Source organism: Pholcus phalangioides, unplaced genomic scaffold (assembly GCF_987345545.1).
Source record: "Pholcus phalangioides strain wild (caught in Gottingen) unplaced genomic scaffold, Ppha-v1.0 ptg000017l_1, whole genome shotgun sequence".
In the NCBI taxonomy this organism is placed as follows: domain Eukaryota; kingdom Metazoa; phylum Arthropoda; class Arachnida; order Araneae; family Pholcidae; genus Pholcus; species Pholcus phalangioides.
Genome location: NW_028301610.1, coordinates 4,848,656 through 4,873,898, shown reverse-complemented (window position 1 = coordinate 4,873,898; position 25,243 = coordinate 4,848,656). Strand labels below are relative to the sequence as shown.

Genomic DNA, 25,243 nt, shown 5'->3' with positions numbered 1-25,243 from the left:
GCTGACAGGACTCTAGCCCTGGGTCCCAGGACAATTATCATCTCTTTTTTTTTCATGCTATAAATTTACTATACAAGGGCCCGTGAAAAAACTGGCTTAGGGATCCGTCAAATATCCCAGCCTAGGGGCCCCACTCTAGAATGTGAGAGCCATTATTTTACCCATTGGCCAACTCGAAGCCTTGCCCCCTAGAGTTTTTTGCAGTGAAAAACGAACCCTCCTCTCGCAAAAATCTTATGTACGCCCACGGCCGACTCAATTCATGTTGTTGCTGTGTTGAGTCGGCCGCGATACGCCTATGGGTTCTTTCCCTTTACTTCTTTCTAGATTTGTTCTCTCCATGTGTCAGGGGCGGGTTCAGGGTGATTTATCGTGCAAGTTAGTTGAGCCATCCTGTACTTACGGAACAGGCCAATTTTCCCCGAATTATTCGACTCTTGGTAAGAGTGATTGCCCCCTTTTGGATCTGCCCTTACCAAGAGGTAGTCACAATGTTGGTTATCCTTAGATGAGGTTTGTATATCCCTCAAAACTTGGCTGACCATATTTCTTTAAATGTATGAAAAATATGCAATAATGTTATCCCAAATACTGGAAAATACCAATTGCCATCAAAAATTATGGCAAAAGTTAGTAAAGTTGCCGATTGCTGAAGTCCCCGAAAAGTCACCAATGGCGGAAAATGTACCACTGCTGCAAATTACAGTGTATTAAAATGAATTAAACGGAAAAACACGACAAATATGTGAGATGAATGTTCTTATTCATGGATTCGAGCACCCCAAAATTAATTCAGAAATTAAAATTTCCGATATAAAACTAAAGACGAAACACAGTTTCGAAACACTTCTGACGCCCCTGAAGATAATTTAAATCCTTAATTTCAATAAAGAATAAAAATTCAAGTTGGTTTCGTTGAAAATATGTGAAGAAAACGGGACATTTATACAAAAAAAAAGTCGGGAAGGCCAAAATTACGCGAAAATATTGGAATGTCGTTTGAAATACCGGACGTATGGTCACGCTAGTAACAAAGAATTTCAAAGAAATTTCCAGTAAATTCATATTTTAAAATAAAGACAGCCTTTAATGTGTGGGAGTAAGCTTCTTTAAAGAGCTTACTACAAGAGTACGAACGCCATCTTCTGGATATAATGTTTATAACAGCCTGAGGGCCGCTTCCAAGAATAAACTGGCCCGGCCTTCATTCGCTTTATTTTTTATATAGTAATCAATTGAGTTTCGTGAGCGAGTGAGTAGGCGGCCGAGATCTAGTGAAACCGCTCGTACTGAGCCTGACATTTGTTGTTGTTATCTCTTATTGCTATGGAGAGATCTACGGAACCTCCACAACAAACTTCCTGTAACTTCTTGGAGTTCGGCAAAATGTCCAAAGTGAAACGAATACTAGATGAAGCGGCTGAAATAAACAATCCGGAAATCGATTTAGTCGATAAAGGAATCGCTTCGTTTGAAGAAATGCCTGGTTTGCGTGAGTGAATATGTTTCTTTTATTTTTAACAATCTTCTCTTCCAAATATGGTTAACCAAATTTTAAAAAGGCCGGGCGTGACGTCATTTATTTGGGCGTGGGCTCTTTTCCTGTTTACATCTGTTAAAGGATGATTGATTGATCATCTAAAAAGATGAATGGAAATAAAGAAATCTATCGTTTCGTACATAAATATTAGTTGCTTTGTTTTTAATTATTGATGCTGTCAAATGTTTTTACTTATCCTCGTTAAATTTGACCAATTTATAAGAATGGAATACAGATGACAATTTTTTTTTCAAAAAAATAATAAATTTGATTTTCAGTTATATGGATTTGAATAAAGCGAGTGATATTTTTGATAAAATTAAATTTTTGAGTGAATATAAAATTTTACCGGAAGAGTAAAAATGTATTTATTCTGATCAATATACATTTATCGCTCTAAATTTTTTTTTCACTCTGGAGCACATATACGAAATATATTACATGAAAGAAATGTATTGCAGCATAAGAAATACATTACACACACTTAAATACATTGACATATAAGAAATATATTACACACAAAAGAAATGTGTGACACACATGTAAGAAATATATTACACATAAAAGAAATGTGTGACACACATGTAAAAGACATATATCGCATTCATATAGCGCATATATTAATCAAATGATAAATCTGTGGCCACCAAATTAAAAAGAATTAAAATCACAGCTGGTAAAAAAGTACTAAATTGACATGCTTTTATCACCACAGGATCCTGTAAAAGACAACCTTCCTAGAAAAAATTCTATAAATATGCCTAATATACATCAATTTTCATGAGAGATCAATCTTAATAATTATTGATTTATTAGTCCCTTTTATAGTTGTTTGACCATGCATTACTTAAAAATTCTATGAACATGTTTAAATTTCTATAATGCAGAGAATTTTTTAATATTTTTAGGTTTTATGACTTTATTAAGTTTTTGAATAAATTGGGTCATTCCTGTAATATGTTCAACATTGACTTTTTTTTTAGACTTTCCAAAAATTATATACCAACACCTTCAATTAAAAAAAAAACTTTTTTTTTCTTTTCCAGTCATGATGCAAAATATCACCCGTTTAACACTTAGCCACAACAAAATATTAGGTAAGTATAGTGTTTGTTAATATTTATATACACAAAAATTTAAAAAACTATCAAAATTTTTTGCCACATTGTTTTGAGATTTTATGATTATCATGCTGTGGAGCCTGAATACTGGTAAATCCGTGAAATCACCAAAATAAACTGGTAAGAGCCTGAAGAAACTTCTATGAGCAGTGCCATCTTAACGCATGGGCCCACCCGGGCACCTCTAGAGAAAAGGGGCCTCACAAAAATGAAATGTGGTTGGAATTTCCGAGAATTCACCACGTAGGGCCTCAGAAGAATCATTTGGACCAGGGGCTCATGATGCTCTTAAGACGGCCCTGCCTATGAACATTCTTAGCAGGGTTCATTGATATACAGGGTGATTCAAAACTCAACGTACAAACTTTTAGGGGAGGTAGAAAAAACAAAACAGAATCATAGGAGTGTATGACCGGAAACCCCAACCTGATCAGCTGGAGGATAAACGAAGATGCAGAAATGACAAGCCAATAATAGGTGGAAAACTCTTTATTTAGCTATACTTTACACAAGGACAGTGCGTGTACACGTTAAATTTCACAGCAAATGCTCAAAGTGTTACCATCCACAGCGCAAGAATTTCCATCGCAGAATGGTATTTTTTGAAATTGTTCAACAATCAATGCATCGTCGTTGTCAAGCGTGCATAACTGTGGATGGTAAGAACTTTGAGCACTTGTTGTGAAACTTAACATGTACACATACTGTCCTCATGTAAATTATCGTTAAATAGAGAGTTTCTCCACCCATTATTGGCTTATCATTTCTCCATCTTCATTTATCCTCCAGATGATCAGGTTGGGGTTTCCGGTCATACATTCCTAAGTGATTGTTTTGTTTTTTTTGTTTTCTACCTCCCCTAAAAGTTTGTACGTTGAGTTTTGAATAACCCTGTATATCAATTTATATATATCACAATATATATCCGATATTTATTTTCAAAATATGATGAGACATGATATTTTCGATATCTTCAGTTGAAAAGGATTTGGTATTTTCATCGGTAAATTATTTTATCAATCATAACAAACACAAATTATGTTCAAACATAAAAACATCCAGTTGAGAATGGGTTGGCATCTTCAGTCAAGAATGAGCTGATATTTTCAGTCATGAATGGAATGATATTTTCAGCCATGAATGGAATGATATTTTCAGTTGTAAATGACTGATGTTTCTAGTTGTAAATGACTGATATTTTCAGTTCTAAATGGCTGATATTTTCAACCAAGAATGGTTTGATATTTTCAACCAAGAATGGTTTGATATTTTCAACCAAGAATGGTTTGATATTTTCAACCAAGAATGGTTTGATATTTTCAACCAAGAATGGTTTGATATTTTCAGTCAAGAATGTGAGCTGATATTTTCAGTCAAGAATGGACTGATATTTTCAATCAAAGATGTTTTGATGTTTCAGTTAAGGATGGTTTAATATTTTCAGCCACAAATAGGCTAATATTATCAGTCATAAATTGGCTGATATTTTCAGTCAAGAATGAGCTGGTATTTTTGGTCGAGATTGAGCTGGTATTTTGATATTTTCAACCAAGTATGGTAAACCATGGTTTGATATTTTCAGTCACAAATAGGCTGATAGTTTCTGTCGTAAATTGGCTAATATTTTCAGTGAAGAATATGAACTGGTATTTTTCAGTCGAGAGTGGTTTGATATTTTCAATCTATGACGTTTTATATAATACTTTCAGTCAAGGATGTTGTGATATTTTCAGCCACAAATGGGCTGATATTTTCAGTCGAGAATGGTTTGAATTTTTGGTCGTCATATAATAGCTTTTATTTTTTTATGGTAGGCATCTTTTTTCAGCCATCTGGTTTGGCATTTTGCCGGTTGTGGTCTTTGTATTTGTATTTTTGATGTTGAATGCGAAAAATTATGTTAAAAAAAGATTATATTATTTAAAAATATCAGATGAATGTTTTTAGGTAAAGAAATATGTTCCAAAAAAAACTATTCGTTTTCATCAAGCCTGAATACGTTCATTATCAAAAATATGTTGACCATTGTATCTAAAATATCGGATACAGCCTATATCAAAATATCTGATATACATCAAAATATCAGATGTTTTCAATATTATTACGATATTTATACGAACCCTGATTCTTAGTATTAACTAATAAATTTTTTTTAAAACATGTGGACGCTATCATTCAGAGAATGTATAATTAACTAGTAATTATAATTAATTGATAATTAAGTAATGATAAATTTGTGATGATTAATAACAGATATTAATAGACAATAATTACTGTGATGATTAATCATAAAAACATGGTCTGGTTCAATGACTCATAAAACAAAATGGGCTTTCACAGATTGGTTTTACTAATTTTCTTAGTGGAAGCCCAAAATAAAAATTCATGAGCATTTTTTCAGCTGTCTACCAATTTGTTTAGGTAAATTCTTGGTTTTACCCGTCTTATACAAATACAAATACAACGCCACAACAGGCAAATTGCCCAACGAGGTGGCTGACTTAAGAACATCATGGATCCCCGAGCCATTTTTTGGAGGCCCTACCTACTACTGCTACACCACACATGCACCCCGCCCACACACACCCCCCGCGGAACCCCCAACGAATCGGTACATGCGGGAATGTGCATATATATATATATATATATACCCTATATACTCGTGTATAAGCCGAGTTTTTTTGTGGAAAAATTCGTTCCTCAAGTAGGAGGGTCGGCTTATACTCGGGTCAGTTTTTGATGAAAAAATATTGACCCCCGAAATCAGTAGTCATTTTTATAGCAGAGTTCGGGAAACCGGCGTTATTGGTATGGGATATGTTCAAATCCCACAGAACCGATAATGTCAACCGAGGCAAAGAATTTGAAAACATCATTGGTATCCATCATTGGTCTTCTGGATTTAAATTTAACATATCCCTTTCAGACCTGGTATGCACAAACGTGCGAGTTGCTTTTTCTTGCTGTAGACTTCAAAGATAAAATGCCCACATTTCTTGAAATTAGGGCTGGTTAATTAAGGTTAAAAAGTATCTACAGCGAGGAAAAACAACTCCCACATTTCTGCTACCTTGTCTGAAAGGAATATATAGTGTGAAACTTTGCTACAATATACTCTATATAACAATAAATCTATATTCTACAATCATAATAACAGTTTAAATTTTCTATGTTTCAGTTATTCCACCAGGCATAGCTAATCTTGAAAATCTTGAAAGTCTCAACCTTTTTAATAATCATATCGAGGTCAGTAAGTAAACTTTGTTTATCTTTCTTATCACAGATTCTGTAAAGAATTTTTGTATACAGTAGGACAATTGTTATCCAAACATAGATTAACAATTTTGGTTAATTGTTTGGTATCTTAACGCATGGGTCCACGGGGGACTGTGAAGTGGTCTAAGTTGAACAGGGGTTCCTAAACCATTGAAGGTTTTCATTAATATCTATATATATATCCATGAAATATATATTTTTGGTTCTCCATTAAAATTATGAAGAGAGCCTAGAAACATGCTTGGGTCGTGTCCCAATTGGGTTAGTATAGGATCCTATGGGTTGGCTTGAGTTGTGGGGGGGGGATGAGACAAAAAAATTTTGAAGGAATGGCAATGTGGAACAAAAAGTGAGAAACTATGCTGTAGTATGATAAGCTGCTCTAACCTTTACAGTGGTAATGATAAGATAACTCATCTAACTTGACTCCTTTCATTTCGGCACCCTCGAAATATCTAGCCCTCTTAAAACCCCCTCATTTTGGCAATCCCAAGCCTAGCTGGCTCCCTACAGAGAGCTGTGCCTGATAACATATTTTCCTTTCTCCCCACCCTGCCAATGGGTGGAGTCAGCTGTTGCTCAAAGTTAGATAACAGAAGGGAGAGACTTTTTTTCCCCCTCTTTTTGGAGAATTTTATTGTTCTTGGTTTTGGAGAAAGTATGTATCTCTGCACTAGATCGGTAAAAATATTCTTCTTGAAAATAGGTGGAAATTTCTAGAAGGTTTTGTGATTTCCTCTGTGACAGTACAAAAAATGTGGATCAGGAAAATTTAAAAAACCGCTTAAAGGGTTAAATAATTGAATATGGTTGTATTGGTTAGTTGTAGTTTCAAAAAATTCAATTTACTTATTCTTTCATTTCTTTATACTTGAAATTTTAAAAATATTTACATTAATTTTGATGGATTAATTTTTTTTTTTTTTTTTTTTTGATAGGATCTTCCAACATGTATATCTTCATTACCAAAACTGAAACTTCTAAATCTTGGGTAAGTGACTACATACATACCCCTGACATTTATATCTGTAGAGCAGCGGTTCTCAACCAGTGCTCCTTGTGCACTCTCCAGGGGCTCCGCAGCCACTCAAGAAAAATAAAAAAGACAGTGAAATTAAAAAATAATTATAAATATTCTTAAATAGTAAAAATAAATCAGTAATTTTGATGAATAATTAAAAAATTTCCCTGTATATATACAGATCTCCACCATAGAATTTTTTTTCTGAAAAGGGCTCCTCAAGTCAAAAAAGGTTGAGAACCGCTGCTGTAGAGTATAAAATCTTCTGATATCTAATACAATAAAATGCACAAAATTTATTTCGAATACAAGAAATTAAACTAATGAATGTATATGTGTTGTTTTATTTTTCAAAAGGATGAATAGATTGAGCAATTTACCTCGGGGGTTTGGTTCATTCCTGGCACTGGAAGTTTTGGATCTTTCCTATAATAATTTGAGTGAAAAAACACTGCCTGGAAATTTCTTCATGATTGGTATGTTTTGCACAGTTTGTTGCTGTGCTATTGGCATGCTTGAAAAGAAAAGCGACAAAATTATCAATATTAGTTTATCTAACATGACAGTGTGCTCTGATATTGGGTATGTTCAGATAACTACTTGATAGATTGTACATTTAATTTTTACATTTTGTAAAATATTTGTTACAAGAAATTTACCGAAATTTACTTCTGACAAAAAAAAATCAAAATCAGGATTCTTCAAGTAAAGAAACTAATCCATGTCAGATGAAGTGTTTGAAAATTATGCTTCATGTTATAAGAGGCTTGCATCTATGATTCATTTTTGTATCTAACATTTTCTTCAGTACTGTGACAGTCCAATATTTACAATTTTTATGAATGCCCCATAATAAGAGATATAAGATATATATAGAAAAGTATTGAATGTGTGTGTGTGGCCACACATTATATCTTGGGAAAGACACAGTTCATTTCCATGGATTAATTATTGTTCATTTGCTCATGAGATGGAAAATTAGGGGCAGTGGTGAGTAGGACATCCTGTATAGAAAATAAATTTATCTTTTTTCTTTCATTCAGAAACTCTCAGAGCACTGTATCTCGGTGACAATGACTTTGAATACTTACCAGCTGAGCTGGGCCAGTTAAAATCTCTTCAAATTGTAAGTAGATGTATATAATAACTTGTTGTTTCACATCAGTTTTGATGTAATACATGAAACAGACTTACACCAATAGTAAATGAATATAAAACTATGTTGAATTTTTTGTCACTGTTTTTCCAATCAACTGAGTTTTTAGTAAATTTCAAGTAGTGGTGATTCGAAATTTACTAAAAAATCAGTTGATTGGAAAAAATTGGTTTTGGAAAAACAATGACAAAAAATTCAACAGCAGTTTTATATTTGTGTAGCAATACCTTTTTTTTCACAGACCATCTTATATAGGAGCAGACTATAAGCTATACCATGTCCATTATCAACTTTTTTCTTCCAGCTTGTGCTTCGAGATAATGACTTAATAAGTCTTCCCAAAGAAATTGGCACATTGATCCGCTTACGAGAATTACACATACAAGGAAATCGTTTATCTGTGCTTCCACCGGAAATAGGTAAGTTGTATATAGTTTTTTTCGTGTGTGAATATAGCCCTTGAAGGCTATAGACCCCTTCACAGAATAATAATCATGTATAATAATAATAATAATCAAGTTAAAACAGTACGTTAATTGCTTCCTCAAGCATGTGTAACATTACCATTTAGGCCCCACCGGAAATGGTCCTTTTCTAGTCATTTTTATATTACCTTTTATATTGATTCTGGGATCGATCGGCGAGATCATGTTCCGCCGATTAACCGCCATGTTTATGATCTTTTGCGCTGCCAGATGCCGAATACCATAATTCTACAATATTATTTTTAGCTCATGTGCATATGTAAATTTCTCAAGTGTTATGTTGATTCTAGTTCCGCCGAATCTCGATACGTATTGGTTTCGGTAATGTGAGATGGGGAATTTTCCCCATCGTCGGGTGAGAACGTTTTGAATCTGTGATATATTATAGCTAAAACTCTAAACAGGGGTGGGAACTCTGCGGCAAAACTATGTAACATGACCTTGTTGGCGCTCGCCTGACCTTTACCCCTTATGTAATGGCAGTGCATGTATTATGTTTTATTATTGAGTTTGTATTATGTCTATCATATACTTTATTTTATGTTCATAATTATTTTCTGTCGACTAAACAAACTTTTGTTACTTACGGACGTTTTCGGTGCCGACGTGTCACGAACTGTTTTAGGAAGAAAAGAAACTAGTTTCCTAACTTACTGTTGGAACGCCGATGTCGATGGGGGTGCATGTGCGTTACTCCTCATGTGCATGCTTAGTGATTTGAGAGCTATATATAATCACGTCCGTGCTTCAAATCAGTCTTCAGTCTCATGTAAATTCGCACATCATCCGAACGACTCGGCTGGTCCGATGTTCCCGTCAGTTGCTCTCCAAGAATGCCGTTCAGGGATGTCTGGTGTCCGTTCTCGATCTTAATGCCCTCGTAGATCTTGCAGACTGCGATGTGTCATTGGCTGGCATGGTCAATAGCAGTGATCTGTTAGTTTCCTCGTATGACGCTGCAATCTGATGCTACCCCTTCGTCATAACGTCCACCATCGGACTCCACCGCTTGAATGCCGAAATCCACGTGTAGCACGGCAGATGGCCGCGATCTAATGATGCCTCTTCGTCAACGCCCTGGGTTCGTCAAGATATCCGTTAACTGGATTCCACCATTTGATCGCTGAATTCCTTGTGTGGTTCTACCGGTGTTCGTGATCTAATATCGCCTCATCAACGCCCTGGGTTCGTCACGATATCCATCATCTGACTTCTACTGCTTGATCGGTGAAGACCAGGTGTGGTTCTGTCAACGTCCGTGATCCAATTCCGCCGTCTCGTCGACGCCTTGGGTTCGTCGTCGAGCTCTATGTGACTCTACTGACATCTGTGGTCGAGCATCGTTTCTTGAAGACCATAGCTGAGTGTCACTTCCGCCCTCGCTTCACCATAAGTATACTTTGCGATTTCCTACTAGTGAAGGGTTTGCCCTTGAATTGATGTCTTAACTAAAATGTTTTAATTTGTAATAATAGAAATAAATAGTTCGAAACTGTTTTGTTCATTGGCAGATAGACGTACATTGCAACTAATATCTTGAGCCATCTGGCTTCAATAGCGTATTTTTCTGCACCAAATAGCAATTCGATATGCCTGGAATTTCTGAAAGGATGGCAAAAAAGTTTTGTTCCTGCTAGCCACGAAACGATTCTTTCCAAGAAGAGAGTGTTTTATTCCGCTATACTTAAACTATCGGGGCCCCTCACACACACACACATCAGGCTTTCCATCGCGAAACCCCGATATTGTCCATGATCATGGAACTGAAGATGGTTTGCAATGTCTTTTAGCTTTAAAGTGCAAATGCAAGTCAGTTTCCATTTAAAAAAAGTCTCCACTGAAAGCAGCAGAAATTACTGTAGTCGATCGTCATTGTGTTAAATCCCGATGTTTCGTGAAAATTTTCATTCCGGGAGTAAAAAGCGTATGTCCGCCGAATTACGAATGTTAATTTAGAAACTTTGCCGAATAACGAGCGTTAAATTGTCAATATCGCCAAACATCGTGTTGATTCTTCCGAAATTCTCTCCCATTTTGCAACAATTTCTTTCCAAGTATAAAAAAATTTAAAACATAAAAATTTTTTAGCTCATTTGAAGCGCTGCTGTTCAAGGCTGCAAATAGTGCCCTCAGTCAGCAAAAATCATCTTAAATAGATGGGTGCAAAAAATTTTATGGCAGCTGCTCTTTCAAACAAGGTGTCAAAAGCCTAAAAAACAAAAAACAAGCTGATGAAAAGATGTTTGATAACAAGACAGTGCAGTTGTTTTGTTTTTGAAAAGGGTTGAGGGTTAACGAAAATATTCTTGTTAATTTCGCTGCTCCAATTTATAATATCTGCTCCGAATCCTGAATTTGCTGCTCCAAAACTGGTCCGAAATGGACTTTGTCACTTCCCACCCCTGTCTAAAGGAAATTTACCGATGCATGTTGTGCAGGCTTAAAATGTTTTGTTGTAAAATCTAAAGATTAACGCTGAAATAAGTCTTAAGTAAACGAAATAGTTGTCATATCATTATTGTCATCTGTCTGACGAAATTATTTTGGGAAAGATAAAATGGAAATCCAGGAAGTAACAACATTATTCGTTACAATTTTGGGGGCTCTACCAGGATAATATTTGTTACAAATATACGTAAGGGGGATGTGCCTGTAATTAACTCCTCTCAATTTGAATTTTTGTTTCCAATTGTCAAAATAAATATTTGTGAGGGCTATAATATGTATACACAGACTAACAAGTCAGTGATCAGCCTAGGGTTGGCACAAAAGGTGTGTAAAAAAATATAAAAGATTAAGCCCTACATAGGAAGTAGATTTCAGTTGGCCTCTAGCGAGTGCTGTCAACCTGTTGGACTCATTACTCGGGTCGAGCATAGGCGTAGATAGACTTGGAGGTCTGGGGGGCATGGTCATTATTTTTGGCGGCAAGATGTCAATTCATATATGCATATATACATTAGATCAGTCAACTTCACCTTTGACGCTGGGGGGGGGGGGTGCTGCTGCCGCCCCCCCACACACACATCTTCGTACGAACCAAAGCGCTGCTCAAAAAGTGTGTGACCCATCAATGCAAACAAGTGGTAATCGGAAGGAGCCAAGTCTGGTGAGTAAGCCGCATAGGGTAGAACTTACAGCTGAGTGCTTCCAACGTGCCGCGAACCGCTTTTGCCGTATGTGAGGGAGCATTGCACATTGAACATTGTCAAGGAGCATTTCACATTGTTATGGGGCATTGCGATTGGAAACAGCTTGTTGACTAACGCCCAATTGCTCTGCGAGTTGTTTTTGTGTCTGTGTAGTATCGTCTTCGTCCAACAATGCTTCCAATTCCACATCTTTTTTTTTTTTGGCGGTTTTCCATGTTCCTTGTCTGCAACATCGAAGTCGCCACTTTTGAAACACTGAAACCCTCATTCACACGTATCTTGCGATGGAGCATGTTCACCATAAGCTTCTCGAAGTAATCGGTATGATTCAGCAGCAGTTTTCTTCAAATGAAAACAAAAAAATTAATGCTGTCTGCGAATGCTCTTTGTTCAGTATAACTTTTGACGTATTGAACACAACAATACAACACTATGCACCCACTTTTCCAATTTATCACTCGTGCACATCTGACACTTGTTGATGACACAACAAGATGGCGCAGTGTCAAATCTTTATAGCACAAACTGCATTGGTGCATCATCTGTTTTCTGAAATCCGTATTTCATACTTGTACACCTGGTAGTACAGTTGTACATGTTTTCCCTCTTGAATGTTTCGGAGGTTATTTCAAAACAGACTAGAATACACAGACGTTAATTGAAGAAAAAAATTCAGGAAATAGGGTTATTGATCCTAAAATAGAAAAATATTTTTTGAGTTAGGCAAATTATACTATTTACATGAAAATAAAAAATTGTTAGTCATCCCTAATGCTTGTAGGAAATTTTTTTTTATCGAAATGCATAAAAACGTATTAAAGATGCCTAAAAAGAGCCTATTGGCCTGCATTAGAAAAGATGTCAAAAGATATGTGTTGGGTTATCCAATTTGTCAGACTCGAAAATATGACAACAAGAAAAATGGGGTGCCATGATGTCTTCGACAGTTAGTTTTCCAGGTGAAATTGTAGGGGTAGATACTATGGGTCCCTTCCCCATTTCCTCTAAAGGAAATATGCATCTTTTGGTCATAGTTGACTACTATTCCAAATAGGTAAAAGTGTTTCCCTTCCGTAGGATTACTGCCTCAGTTATTTCCAAAAAATTTGTGTTAGAATATTGTACAAGGTTTGGGTTTCCAAAAAATATTGACCTGTAAAGTGTTGAAAATAAATCAAAGATATATTACCCCTTATCACCCACAGTCAAATTTGACTGAACGTATAAACAGGACCTCGAAACAAATGGTTTCTTGTTATATTTCCAATAACCATCGTACCTGGGATAAAAATTTGTCTTTCTTTGGTTTAGCCCTTCGCTCTGTCCCCTTGGAGACCACTGGTGTCTCCTTCTAAGATGATTCTTGGTCGAGAGCTTGCCTTACCCTTCGATTGGGCTTTGGATCTTCCTGTCTGGAAATTGGCCAATATTCCCAATACCTTGGTACAACAAGTCAAAGAGAGGGTTAGAAAGCAACAGCGAAGGCAAAGATATTATAATAAAAGGAGAGTCCAACATGAGTTTAATGTTGGGGACCAAGTATTAGTTTGAACTCATAGGTCTAGTGTCCCAGGAAATGTCATGGGTAAACTTAAACCAAAATGGGATGGCCCATTCCTTGTACAGAAAAGAATTTCTCCAATAGTTTATTTAATTTATGATCGAAGTGGTATAAAAGTTGGTAAATATAACGCTTGTGATCTTAAGGCATTTGTTTATGTTTTGCAGGAAATCTTGATTTACTTGGTAACCACTGTGTTGTTCGTATGGATAACAATCCATGGGTACCTCCAATTGCTGATCAGCTACTTTTAGGAGTCACACATGTGATAGAGTATATCCGGTCAGATACATACAAATAGTAAGTCAGATCATTTTACAATTTTATTTTATAGCACACACATATGTACTTATCATAATAATGTTGGTTATTTGTGAACAATTGTTTTATTTAAAGTTTTTTGTTTCATATAAAAGGATATAAGAATTAAAACTATTTTGTGTATTTCCTTAATTCTAAATGAAATCTTTTTGCATACATTACATATATGTTGTGAATTTTATTGTTAATTCCAGGTAGGTATTCAAAAAGCTTGAATTTATTTTTTGACAAATTTTACACAAGCTTTTGCTTTGCAAAGAATAAAGTTAGTGATAAATAGGTTTATTCTTTTATTCTCTCTCTCTTTATGATTAATGTTACACTAGAAATCAAAACCAATATTTTAAATCATCCTTGTTATAAGCTATATTTTTATAGGTTTTGAATCAAACCACTATCACATAGTTTCTTCCTAAACCCAAGAAAATTCTCATTAACCCTTTAAGTGGCATTTTTCGATATCTCACCTCCTTGAAAGCCTCTTATTTTAGCATTGACAAGCCTAGATATTTTGTAAAGATGATTTCTCAGTGGAACAATTTTCCCTATACCCCTTAATTCACACCTGCTGAAAATTGGAACAAAGCTTCCTTGATTAAAAAAGATATCACATTTTCAATAGAGATTAGTGATTTTGCTATGCTACTTGAAGGGTTAATGCAGTGAAACAGAGTTTATATAAAGTTTCATTTAATTTTTGCAATACAAATCATTGTTTGAAATGCCAAAGCAAAGTAAATTAATGGGAAATAGCTTTTATTTGAATATTATTGTTTCATACATGACAATTCAAAAGTCAAACTTACATGGAAAAGTTTGAAGAAGTAATTAATTACTCTTTCTATTTAGGTTTTTACTTCACTAAAGATAGAATTATTACAGATTTCGTTTTACTTTTACAATATTATGTTTGTTCACTGAAAGTATTTACTATACGTATATACTCATGTATAAGCAGGGTAATTTTTGCAAAAAAAATTGTTTCTATATTAGTGGGGTCGACTGTTGACTTATACGTAGGTCAGTCTATGGCAATAGAAATATATAATGTCACTCAATCATACCAGTGTCTGGAAATAATGCTGAGGTTAAGTTGGGTTTTTTCTTTTTTTGGAAGGAAAATTCTACTGGTCTTGTTTTCCAGTCATCCATACTTTATATGAACAATGGAGAGTGACATCACGCACATTGTTTCTCTTGTACGTCACTATCTGTACCATAGTAGTCTAGTGCTCTTGCCCAGATGGTGTATGGCCAGTGGTTTGATTCCCCAGAGGCCATAGCATTTTCCTTCAAAAAAAAACTTGATCTCTGCATCTCATTGCTAGTCTCATCTATATTTTGTAAAAAAAGTTCAATTTGAGTTTTACCACTACACACCTTTCACCCACACAGCATATATAACTGGACTTATCGTCCTCTATCTTAGAGCGGAGAAACCCAATTTTTTTTGTTCAAAATGACATGTAATCATTAAACAAAGCAAAATGAGAAGCAATGATTGGCTATAGCTATATCACTGATGTCACAATGCAAACAAAGGTAGCGGATAAGTCAGCCTAGGGTGTCAAGGAGCCCTATACAACAGGGTTGCACAATCTTCTATCCATATGCTTAATGCAGCCTGCTAAGTGGGGTTACATCCTGCCCAAGATAGGGGAGGGCCATCTTAACAGCATAATGGGCCTCTGGGCCAAGCAATGCACTGAGCCTTTTAGAAATGGGACACAATAAGTAGTTATCTATGCAAAGATTATATTTACCTAAAATGTGTCTATTTTTGGGGGTTGGCAGATTTTATACTTTTTTTTAGATTTTGATTATCTTCGAATTGGGAAGGGATTGCTTAAGCATGAGTATGCATGGTATCTCCATTTTTATGCGTTTTGTAAAATGTCAGTTGTGAAAAAGAAAAATCCATTACAAGCCGTACCATACTTACTTTGTTCTATAGCCTTTTTAGCAGGCAACACCAAAACAGATCACCCCCACCCAAAAGAACAGACAAGTCTAAGAAGATTAGCCGAAAAAGGGATCATAATTGAAAAGAACAGTGCTAAAATTATGAGCATCTGGCTATTTTATTTCCTGTATTTGAGATTTTTTTCTCTTCCCATGACTAGTAAACATATCTTCACATAGTATTTATATGCATATGTTACTGTTAAAGCCCAAAGTTGGCCAGCTCGCAAACTGGCCGGCTCAGTTGATCTGGCCAAGGTCCAAATTTCAGGTTTTTTCTGGGCTTTGGCTAACCCCTATATATGGATCACTTAGATATTAATATTCAGATACCTTTGATCATTAGGGTTGCCATAGATAACCATAATAATTAAGGTTAGCTATGGCTAATTATAAATGACCGTAATTATGACAAAATATGCCAACATGGCAGTGACTCTGACTCAGAGGGATTGGTATATAGGGCCGCCAATTTACAAACTGGCCAACTTCAGGCTTTGGCAGTAACACATATACAAACAGGCTTCCCACCATTTAAAAATGTTTTAATTTCTTCCTTCACTAACTCTAACAGATTAACAGGTGGTAATTAACTGCTAGATTAAGTTGGTGATGTATACATAAAATATATTCACTGTAACAGAAATATTGGATTGTATTTGCTGCATTTAAATTTTATGAATGTTTGTAAGAAATGAATATTTATAAAAATAAAATTGATCTTTTTTAAAATTTTAATGGATGGCTTGAACTATAAATATAATTTTTATACCTGGGTATAAAAAATTTATCATACAAACTTGGGTAGAACTTTCACTCACATGACTGGAATTTGTGTAATTTTGAATGACTGCTGCTACACAAAACTTTTTTACTGAAGGACAACAAGACAAAAAATTCCACTATAGCTTGCTTAAAACTTTGTATGAAAATATGATTTTATTTTTATTTATAAAAAAATTATTAAATTTATAAATATATAATTTTATCATTTAAAATTTATAAATTTAATAAATTTTTTATAATAAAATTTTAGTAAAAAGTTGGCTTTTTAATTATAATTTAAGCCAACTTTTTATTTATATATATATATATATATATATATATTGCAATCTGAACTATTTTATCATCAGATAAAATATTGCATCATATATTTCATAACCCAGGCTCACGATTCTAAACTTAATAGAATTGATTCTTTTTTATATTCATGACACATCAACTTTTATATTTTTTTAAAGCTCTTGAAAGCCAGTTTTATAACTTTTCCGATTCTCAGAACACCTACTGTTGATTATAAACTGAATACCATTTTGAACTTAGGGGCTGTTCAAGTATTACGTCATTATCGATGGGGTTTCTAATTTGCTGACTTTTGATGACAAGGGGGGAGGGGAAGTTTGGATAATGCTTACGTCATCAACCACCCTTTATGAAAATATGAGTTAGGATTCAGAGGGGCGGAGCTGAAGACGAAATTTTGCTGACAGGGGTGGGGGTCAAAAATAGCTAAAAATTTGCTTATGTAATACTTGAACGGCCCCTTATATAAAATATCAATAGGATTGCTTCCAGGTAATGTGATACACCCGAGCGGTGTGATGGTAAGATGCTCATCTACCACGGTGAAGGTTGCTGTCACTGTACCAGGTTCAATCCCAAGGGAGGATATAGATAAGATGTTTTCCTTTATGAGTTTGAGGCGACCACTGACAGACAGCACCTTCATTTCCAACCCATCTCCTTAACGACAGTAAATTACAATATAGTGATATGGCCAGAGTTGGTGTTTGATGAAGTAGTAGGTAATGTGATACTGATCACAAAATAGTTGGAATGAGATCAGGCCCATCATTTAGGCCCCTAAAATAATTAAAAATGGCTTTTGAAAATACACTAAAAATGGTACATATATATACAAATATATATATACATACATTGAGTACATGTGCTTTGTCTCTCTTCCCCCCCCCCCGGAAAAAGTTGAAGTGACAGCCCTTAATAAGATATATTCCGTAAAATGGGCTGAGTAGAAACATTTTTCAAAGTTAGATTGCAAATTTCCCCATTAAACTTAAATAAAAGATTACAAATTATTACCCAAAACCTAGGTCTGTATTGCTTTTTATCTTCCAAGCTTGGCTGGCCTCTTTTTGGAATGGTGTCTAATGGCCAATACATTGCAATAAGTTCATCTATTAAAGACAAACAAAACATCAAATGGGATTTTTTTTCCCCATCTTGTTTTTTGTAAATAAGATAGAAATTCAAAATAGTTTAATCTAACAGATGAAAAAATATTTTCTTATAGTATTTCTTTCCCCTTTTTCGAGCAATAAAGTAATCTCCAAAATATTGGCCTGCAATATCTACTGCTCACATATTTTTGTTGGAATCTGTTACACCTGTAGGTTTTTTTCACAGCTTTGCTATGGCACTACATCTACCATGTCATTTCTATGGATAGTAGATAACATTATAAATAGTCTGGTACTGCTATCCGGTATGTAAAATAAGAAATAAAAATTTTTCCGGGTATAAGAAATGGATTGTTTTTAATCTTTTTGGTGTGTTGCTTTGAACATTCCAGCCTGGAAATATCACGGGCACGAGAAATAAAGGGCAAAACCTCAGCCCATCATTTTGATTGGCGTGAGAGGGAAGGGGTTAATAAGCTACAACATTAGTGAGATCTGCTTTAAAAAGTAGCATGTCTTTGAAACCTGAACTTGTACTTGCTTTACAAACATAGCATCTGAAAAAGTTTTTATTTTTCCATATCCTTTGATTACCATATAGCCACCCAGGATGATGAACGTACTTGTGTCTGAAGGATTACTATTGATAACTTCTTTATCAATAAACATGTTTTCCTCTGAAGAGGACAAAATAGATTCTTCATCGCTATCCTGCACTGAATATGCACCATCATCCTCTGATGACGAATCAACAGGTTTTCTATTCTTGGATTTTTTTTGTCCATGACTTGGGTTGTTTGGAGCCACAACGGTTTGGATCATCGTGATCTGAAGTTTGCAGCTCCATATCTTCAGCCATGAAGTCCTCAACATCAACACTTTTGCCAGGGATAACATTAACTGTAGTCCTTTTTTATATCTTGTCTTGGGAGTCTGGTCTTGTTTTAGACTCTGAAGAAGCTCTTTGAAACTATTAAATTAAACTTATCAATGGACTATGTTTTTTGTATCCAACAACAGGTTTGTATTTCCCTGGCATATTAACAACCACAGCTTTGTTAGCTATATCAATATGTTCGACCGTCCCGCCTTTACAGGCATACGGCAAAGTGGGTTCGACGCAGCGATCACAATTTCACAGCGATAAAAGCAAACTCTCTTGACAATATACTGAACTTAAAGGAAGTTAACAACAAAAACAAATAAAAAGTTGTTTATTCGGGTTCGAAGACCATTGTCAGTTTGAGTTAGTTCTCAACGTTTCCCCAACACTAGTGGTTGGCATCATCAGGAGAATTGATAAAACTGGATCAAAAGTCAAGTTCTCTGGAGTCTCAGGTTGTATTTACGTCCATGAGTGGCTTGACATGCAGTATTGTTTTGCGATTGGTCAGTTGGTCCTATGGCTGGCTAATGGGGAGGCTAACTGATCTATAATATAAATTGTTCAAAACAATTAAGGGACATGGTTTTTAACATAAAATTTTTATTTTAAGGACATAATTGCTAAAATATTGAATAGGCTCCACGTCAGGGTTATATTGGTTTAAACCATGATCAGTTAAACCTGGTCAATATTTGTTTTGGCCACTTCAAGAGTAAAAAACACTCACTTTAAATTTTTTCCCATTAATTCTTAAGAAGTAACATGATACCAGGGTTGTAACTAGAGGGGGCGGGGTCAACTGCGCCGGGTGGAAACATATAGGGGCAGCACAGTTTTAGGTAGGGACAAAGAATACCATATTACAAAATTATATAATTTTAAAAGGGTAGGGGCATCAAAAATCCTTGTTACGACCTTGCATGATACTGCCTTAACTTAATGACTGAAGAAATGAAGCATGAAAGATTGTTATTTGTAACAGTGAGGGTTGACATTTTGACTAGGACACTGGTTAAAAGTGGTTTTAGCCATCTAGATGTGGTAAAAACTGGTCAAATATGGTCTTGAAATTGATTTAGTAATAATTTTAAATGGTTCTATTTTATTAAAATATTAAGGTAAAATAGTGAGAAAGAGAGATAATTAAGTGAATTTAAATTGGCGAACCTGCTATCAGAGCTGCAACTAGAAACAAAAAATTTCTGTCACCAGGGGCCAGTCTATTTTGGTGCACCCCCTCCCCCATAATTTTGAATGGAGAAACAGTAAACTGTACCCTTCTTGATCCAGGGCACAAGAACCCCCTCCCCTCTACTAGTTGCAGCTTTGCCTGCTGTAAGAAGAGGGTGGCATGATACTATAGCAGCTCTATGAGAAAGAGAAACTACTGAGTAAAAAAATAATGGGAAAACTGGTTGCTGTTTCTTTCGACCATTTGAAGTCATCCATAGCAGTGGTCCTCAACCTTTGTAAGCCCGAGACTTGGTTTCATTTATTTTTATAAGTGGAAAGCCACTCAAATACACTTGCAACAGAAAATGAATGGGGGGAAGGAAACTGCCAGCCACTTGAAGCCCAGTGTGAATGACGTGAGGGCCTGGTATTGGACCACGGCTCAGCGGTTGAGAAACACTGGTCTATAGTAGAAAACCGGTCAAAACTGATATCAACCAGGATGGTTGAAACAGGTTTTCAGCATGGTTAGACCCACACGTCGTCAAAGTGAATGCAACCGTTTTTTAAAAAACACATTCTGATGCTTGTTAAAAGTAAAAACCGAATTAAAATTTAATACGAAAAAAGTTAAAACTATTATATATCTTACTATATCAGTTTAAGACCATTTCAATAGTTTCGACCACTTTTAGCTGGTAGCCTAGTCGAAGCCAATTTTGGCTGGCTAAAATAACAACCCTGCTGTGCATGTCAAAGCATTTTGAGAACCAGTTCTAAGATATGCAGAAAAAAAAATGGCTTACAGCCATTAAATTTTAATTAATTTTTAGGTGGGAAAACTGTAAATGCTCATTTCTATGGATATCAAAGAACGCAATGTTAAACTCATTGCCAAGAAATTTTAAATATGGCAAATCATTTTTTTCTGAAAGAGGGCAGTGTTGCATAACTGTGAGACAGAAGTTGAAAAGGGTATTAATGAGGCATTTTGCCTGTTTCCTGGAAAAATAATTTTACAGCATTTGGGCTGTGTGTGAGGGTGATAATCATAGGTGGATGCTTCCATACCCTCAACTGAATTTTATAAAAGTATTGGAGGCATGGGGGAATGTTGAAGGACCACTATTGTTGGTGGGTGGTCCCACCTCGTTCGAAAAGCTTCTGTTAATAACTTGAAATAAGAATCAAAGAACATTTTGTTAGATTTGCTAAAAAGTAAAATAATACAACACACAAATGATGCTTTTAAAAAAAAAACTTTAATCAACTTCAGAATATTGAAACAATTCAAAGAACACAGATGATTGGAGATGAAATTAAAGGACTTGATTAAACACTCATATAACTAACGAATACATGGTTCATATAATTCATCACTTTTGGAAGAACCATCTTAGGGCCATTCATATACTTAAGGTTTCTTGCTGTTAAATTGATAAGAAAATAGTGTTTCAAAACTTTGTAATAAGATATAGTTCTTATGAGTCAAAAAAATTTTCATAAACCTATATTTTTATTTGAAAAAATGTGTAAAACCATCTTTTGATAAAAAAATTTGATATACTTAAAAACGAGAATTTACATGCCTCATAGAAAATTGATAACTAAAGCAACTGATAAGGTACACTAACCTTTCCAAGTCTAGGGTGGAAAAACTTGGCCAAAATTAAACTTCTAGAATTAGTTTTAAATTTCTGTAACTTGTTCTGTATTTAGCATTAAAAAATTTTTGCTATATTATTTACACAATTAAATATTTTAATCTCCAATACCTAGACATAGAATTCTGAAAGTGCTATGGAATCTGAGAAGTTGTGTCTTTAATGACATTTTCATTTGATTTGCACCACATTGTGGTATTTTTAGTTTCGCTCACAAAAAGATTAATTTAGCAAGGGCTTACCAATTTCAATTAGCTGGCAATCAAATATGACACTTTTCTTATACAAAATACCAGAAAACCTTAAGGCTTGAAAAAATAATGAAGTCTGTTACACCACTAACAAATTCTCTAGTAGGAGCTAGCTGGGTTATTATTTCCTTCAAACAAATAGTCACAAAATAATTCATATGAATAAAATGTATTGTGTTTAATCACACAATCTCCTCGTGAGTGTCAAGTTTTTTTTTCTCAAAAAATACTTATTTAATATTTAATAAGTTTATATAAGTTAATATTAATTATAATTAATATCACTTATAATATTTCAAAATACATAGTCTAGCTCTGATAAAATTCGGATATAAATGACTATATAATTTATTTTCGTTCACTTAAAACTCTTACGATCAATCAAAAACCATAAAACTTCATACGTAAGAAAAGAATGAAAAGCACGTGAAATTTGAAAATTACCAATAAATTGATCATTAAATTGTTTTTCAAAATAATTTTTCATCAATTCTGTTTTTCCATTTCATGGTTAATGCAGAGATGCCGCTCCACTCTTAATTCTGGGTCCTTTTTGAGCAAAAGTGGGTCCCTATCATTTATATGTACCCCTGTGAATCAAAGAATTTTCTAACAATATGTTCAGTAAAAAGGTTCACTAACAAAAAATTTTTTAATTTACTTGGTTTAGTTACATTCATTGCTAAGTATTCTACCTGTAGAGAGAAGTTGCAAAGAAACTTTTCAACACTGAGAAATTACCATGTAACAAATTTAAAACAACTATAAGTTAGGCACATAATATAATTACTAATAAATCAGTCAATATAAATTCTCTACTGATTATTATTTTTTTATACTCTCAATATCTTCTGCATAAATTTAAAACAACTGTGAGAGAGAGAGATTCTGAAGATCATCTTGATTTATATACAGTAGAACCTCGATTATCCAAACACATCGGGACCGAAGGGTGTTTGGAAAATCAATTCCGAAGCCAATTCGATAACGCAAAGGAATAAATTGAATTTAAGATGAATTAGATGAAAACAAAAAAAGACAGCTCTAAATCTGCTCCTAGTCACACGTTTGTTTGCTTCTCAATCGTTTATAACTATACACTGTGCCCAGATCTGCCCCTGATTACATCTATGCTGACAGTACAATTGTTTGGAAGTGAATTATTTTACAATATGGAACGAAACTATCGAGTTGGGAGATAAGAGGATTTTCACATTCCAAAAGAAAATGCCAACTGTTGAGCATCATTGACTATAGAAAACTGAAAATGAGTTAGGTTGAAAAGGTATTCTGTTTGGTTGACTGAGTTGTTTGGAAAATTGATGTTCAGATAAACAAGGTTCCACTGTAATTTTTGACAAATTTCCAGCTGGAATGATTTTATTTTCCTTCCCTAATGGTCCACAAACTGTGGTCTACCATTTAACTGCCACATATTTCACACCTGAATATGGCTATGTCAGATTTGTGTTGGTGAAACCTAACAGAGAGTGTACTTGTGTCTCTCTCTCCAGCATTGTCTTGTGTTCAGTAGGTGCTATCCATCACTACCAATCATTAATATGTGGATTTGCAATTTTTCATGTATATTTGTGTTGTAGGTCTGCTGATCATCATGGCAGGGGCAGCTTGAGACAAAATCTCTTTTTGTGTCCTGATTCTTCAGAAAGGTGCACAAGTACTGTAAGTCTGTAATGACCAGCAGGAGGGAAAAAAAGTTGGTACAGAGGTTTTTCCTTTCATAATTTTTATTCTCAGAATTCAGAAAGTACACATCCTGCGGGACACGTGAACAAAATTCTTATGCGTCCTTTCCCAAGATTGGGTATTTGACGCACTATAGCACGTGTCCACGGCATCTCTGGTTAATGTCTATTAGCAAATATCCATTAGATTTAATGTGTAAATTTATTTATGTATTAACTATTATGGAATTCTCATATTCAAATTTTAGGTCATGAAAGTTTAGAAAAGCAAATACTTATAATTACATAATTTGGAATGTATCAAATAATAAAATTTAATTTTTTTTTACGGTTTAATGAACCCAAATAGGCTACTTCATCTTATCCAACATTACCTCTACAAAATTGACACACACACACACACAAAGATAAAATAGGATACAGATTAATGTGTACATGAGTGGAATTATTCTTTAGAAAAATAGTAGAACATTACTCAAAACACACACTGCAGTAAATAAGAAAATCTGCAATACAAAAATAAGTTTCAAATGCTCAGTCAAAAGACAGACATTTTTCTTTGCATAACTCTGACAAAAAATATAATAATAAAAATATTTGTACAATACTTCATTAGCAAAACCTTCACAATACTGAACACAAATAAGTAGAATGGTATGAAATTATTAACTGAAAAAAAAAAAGTGAAACCCCAAAACACCATAAATATTAAAATATACTATTTGCAGTGTTTTTCTTTTATGTGTATATAATTTGGGGTCTCATTTTTTACTGGTTTCAAGCAAGGCATATACATTCATCTGTACTGCTGCCATGTATCTTCCAGTAATGTATGAGGGAAAAAAAACCTTACAATGAATTTCAGGCACGAGAATAAGTGGTTAAAATACATAAGACATTGCAAAAGGTATTACATGGGCAGTGTTAGGGTGCGTCTACATAGGCTCACTCACCCTGACCTCTGCTCCCTGTTGTTTTGCTTTACAAATTTGCCGTGCTCTTTCTCTTTTTTATTTTTCTTCCCTCCGCATGCACAACCTATTTCCAACCGCAGCCTTGGCTATACAAAATCAGGAAGAGGCAATGCAAGCTCCTCCCAAAAATCCATTGTCTGCAGTGCCTCCCAAGTTTGCTATTCCTCTAGTGTGCCTTGCTTGGCTCATGATGAAACATTTTGTGACAGCTGATGGGAAATCCCAGCAAACCACTCAAGAACAGCATGTAGACGCACCTATGTGTCAAGATGATCTTAGGGGAACTGAATGAATGGGATTTCATTAGATAAAAATAATTAAAATTATCACACCAATTACAAAAATCACAAGTCATTTTGGCTGTATACATCAAAGACATGAGTTAAATCTATGTTGTTGTCTGTATATTTCAGAAAAGTAATTTAACTATAACTACTCTAAAAAAAAAAAGTAATTTATGAATGGCACATGGTATTTAACACTTGAATTAAAGCTTCAAATAAATCTGCAATAAAATGCTTATCACAGAGGCTTAATATACATATATTATGACAATTTTTATACTGGTAACTACATTTTTTTTAAACTTCTTAATAATATTAAGAACGTGAGAGAAAATATACATGGATGGGCAATCTGCACTAACAATTAATCAAATACATGGCATAAATGCAGCAAAGATGGAAATCTTGGCCGTCACACATCTGCTAGACCTATTGTTCATTTCAAATAAGAATTCAACTGGGTTTGAAAAAATTCATACAAAGTTGTATCCCTTTCCATTCTTGCATTTAAG

The 25,243-nt window shown here is 34.6% G+C and overlaps 1 protein-coding gene across 2 annotated transcripts; it reads left to right on the top strand.

Moving 5' to 3' along the window:
* Nucleotides 1-1,052: 1,052 nt before the first annotated feature.
* ics (ras suppressor protein 1) lies at nucleotides 1,053-16,333 on the top strand. 2 transcript variants are annotated; one of them, XM_089246229.1, is made up of 9 exons: nucleotides 1,053-1,492; nucleotides 2,587-2,637; nucleotides 5,840-5,907; nucleotides 6,876-6,928; nucleotides 7,316-7,434; nucleotides 8,002-8,084; nucleotides 8,419-8,533; nucleotides 13,480-13,612; nucleotides 15,588-16,333. In XM_089246229.1, exons 1-9 carry the CDS (start codon nucleotides 1,327-1,329, stop codon nucleotides 15,676-15,678), a joined length of 879 nt encoding a protein of 292 aa, XP_089102355.1. In that variant the 5' UTR covers nucleotides 1,053-1,326; the 3' UTR covers nucleotides 15,679-16,333. The 2 variants fall into 2 exon arrangements, with proteins under 2 accessions (XP_089102355.1, XP_089102356.1); XM_089246230.1 differs by lacking the exon at nucleotides 1,053-1,492 and adding an exon at nucleotides 1,591-1,676.
* The last annotated feature ends 8,910 nt before the right edge of the window (nucleotides 16,334-25,243 follow it).

Coding starts and splice junctions, on each gene's coding strand:
- ics (XM_089246229.1), top strand. CDS start 1,327: ATGGAGAGATCTACGGAACCTCCACAACAAACTTCCTGTAACTTCTTG. Junction 6,929..7,315: donor CTGAAACTTCTAAATCTTGG/GTAAGTGACTAC, acceptor ATTTTTCAAAAG/GATGAATAGATTGAGCAATT. Junction 8,534..13,479: donor TGTGCTTCCACCGGAAATAG/GTAAGTTGTATA, acceptor TATGTTTTGCAG/GAAATCTTGATTTACTTGGT.